The sequence below is a fragment of the Geospiza fortis genome, unplaced genomic scaffold (assembly GCF_000277835.1).
Source record: "Geospiza fortis unplaced genomic scaffold, GeoFor_1.0 scaffold78, whole genome shotgun sequence".
In the NCBI taxonomy this organism is placed as follows: Eukaryota; Metazoa; Chordata; class Aves; order Passeriformes; family Thraupidae; genus Geospiza; species Geospiza fortis.
The window spans coordinates 529,992-530,392 of NW_005054339.1; the positions used below are offsets into that span (position 1 = coordinate 529,992).

General features: G+C 69.8%; 1 protein-coding gene across 1 annotated transcript in view; it reads right to left on the minus strand.

The window, feature by feature from the left end:
- Positions 1–401, minus strand: part of MST1R (macrophage stimulating 1 receptor) — a 7,404-nt gene that overhangs the window by 3,115 nt on the left and 3,888 nt on the right. The window contains exons 8-9 of the mRNA XM_031058226.1: positions 270–401; positions 47–140 (exon numbers count right to left, since the gene is read on the minus strand). The exon at positions 270–401 is cut by the window's right edge and continues 15 nt beyond it. Of these exons, the coding sequence (XP_030914086.1) occupies positions 47–140; positions 270–401 (226 nt within the window). The remainder of the gene's footprint in view (positions 1–46; positions 141–269) is intronic.

The following is a 401-nucleotide window of genomic DNA, read 5'->3' on the forward strand; positions in this document are numbered from 1 at the left end:
GGGGGGGCAGGGCCGGGGGGCGATGGCCCCACACCCCGGTGCTTACTGTGGCTTGGGTAGTCACACCAGCGGCTTCAAAGCGGATCTTGGCGCGATACACAGAGTCCAGGTGGGTGCCGATGATGGTGAGCAGCGAGCCCCTGCAGTGGGCAGGGATCAGGTTCCCCGGGGTGCACATGGTCCCCAGGGTGCCTGCAATCCCAGCCCAGCCAGGGCAGTGGGAGGACAGGGCTGTCCCTCACCCAGCGGAAGGGAGCCCACGCACTCACTCATAGCTGCAGCTGGGGACGATGGCGGATACGGCGGGGTCAGGGCGGTACTGGAAGGGCACGGGGGCCGGGAACTCCTGCCCGTCGATCCACAGGGCTACCCGGGCTGCGCCCAGGCCACCGGCGGGGGGG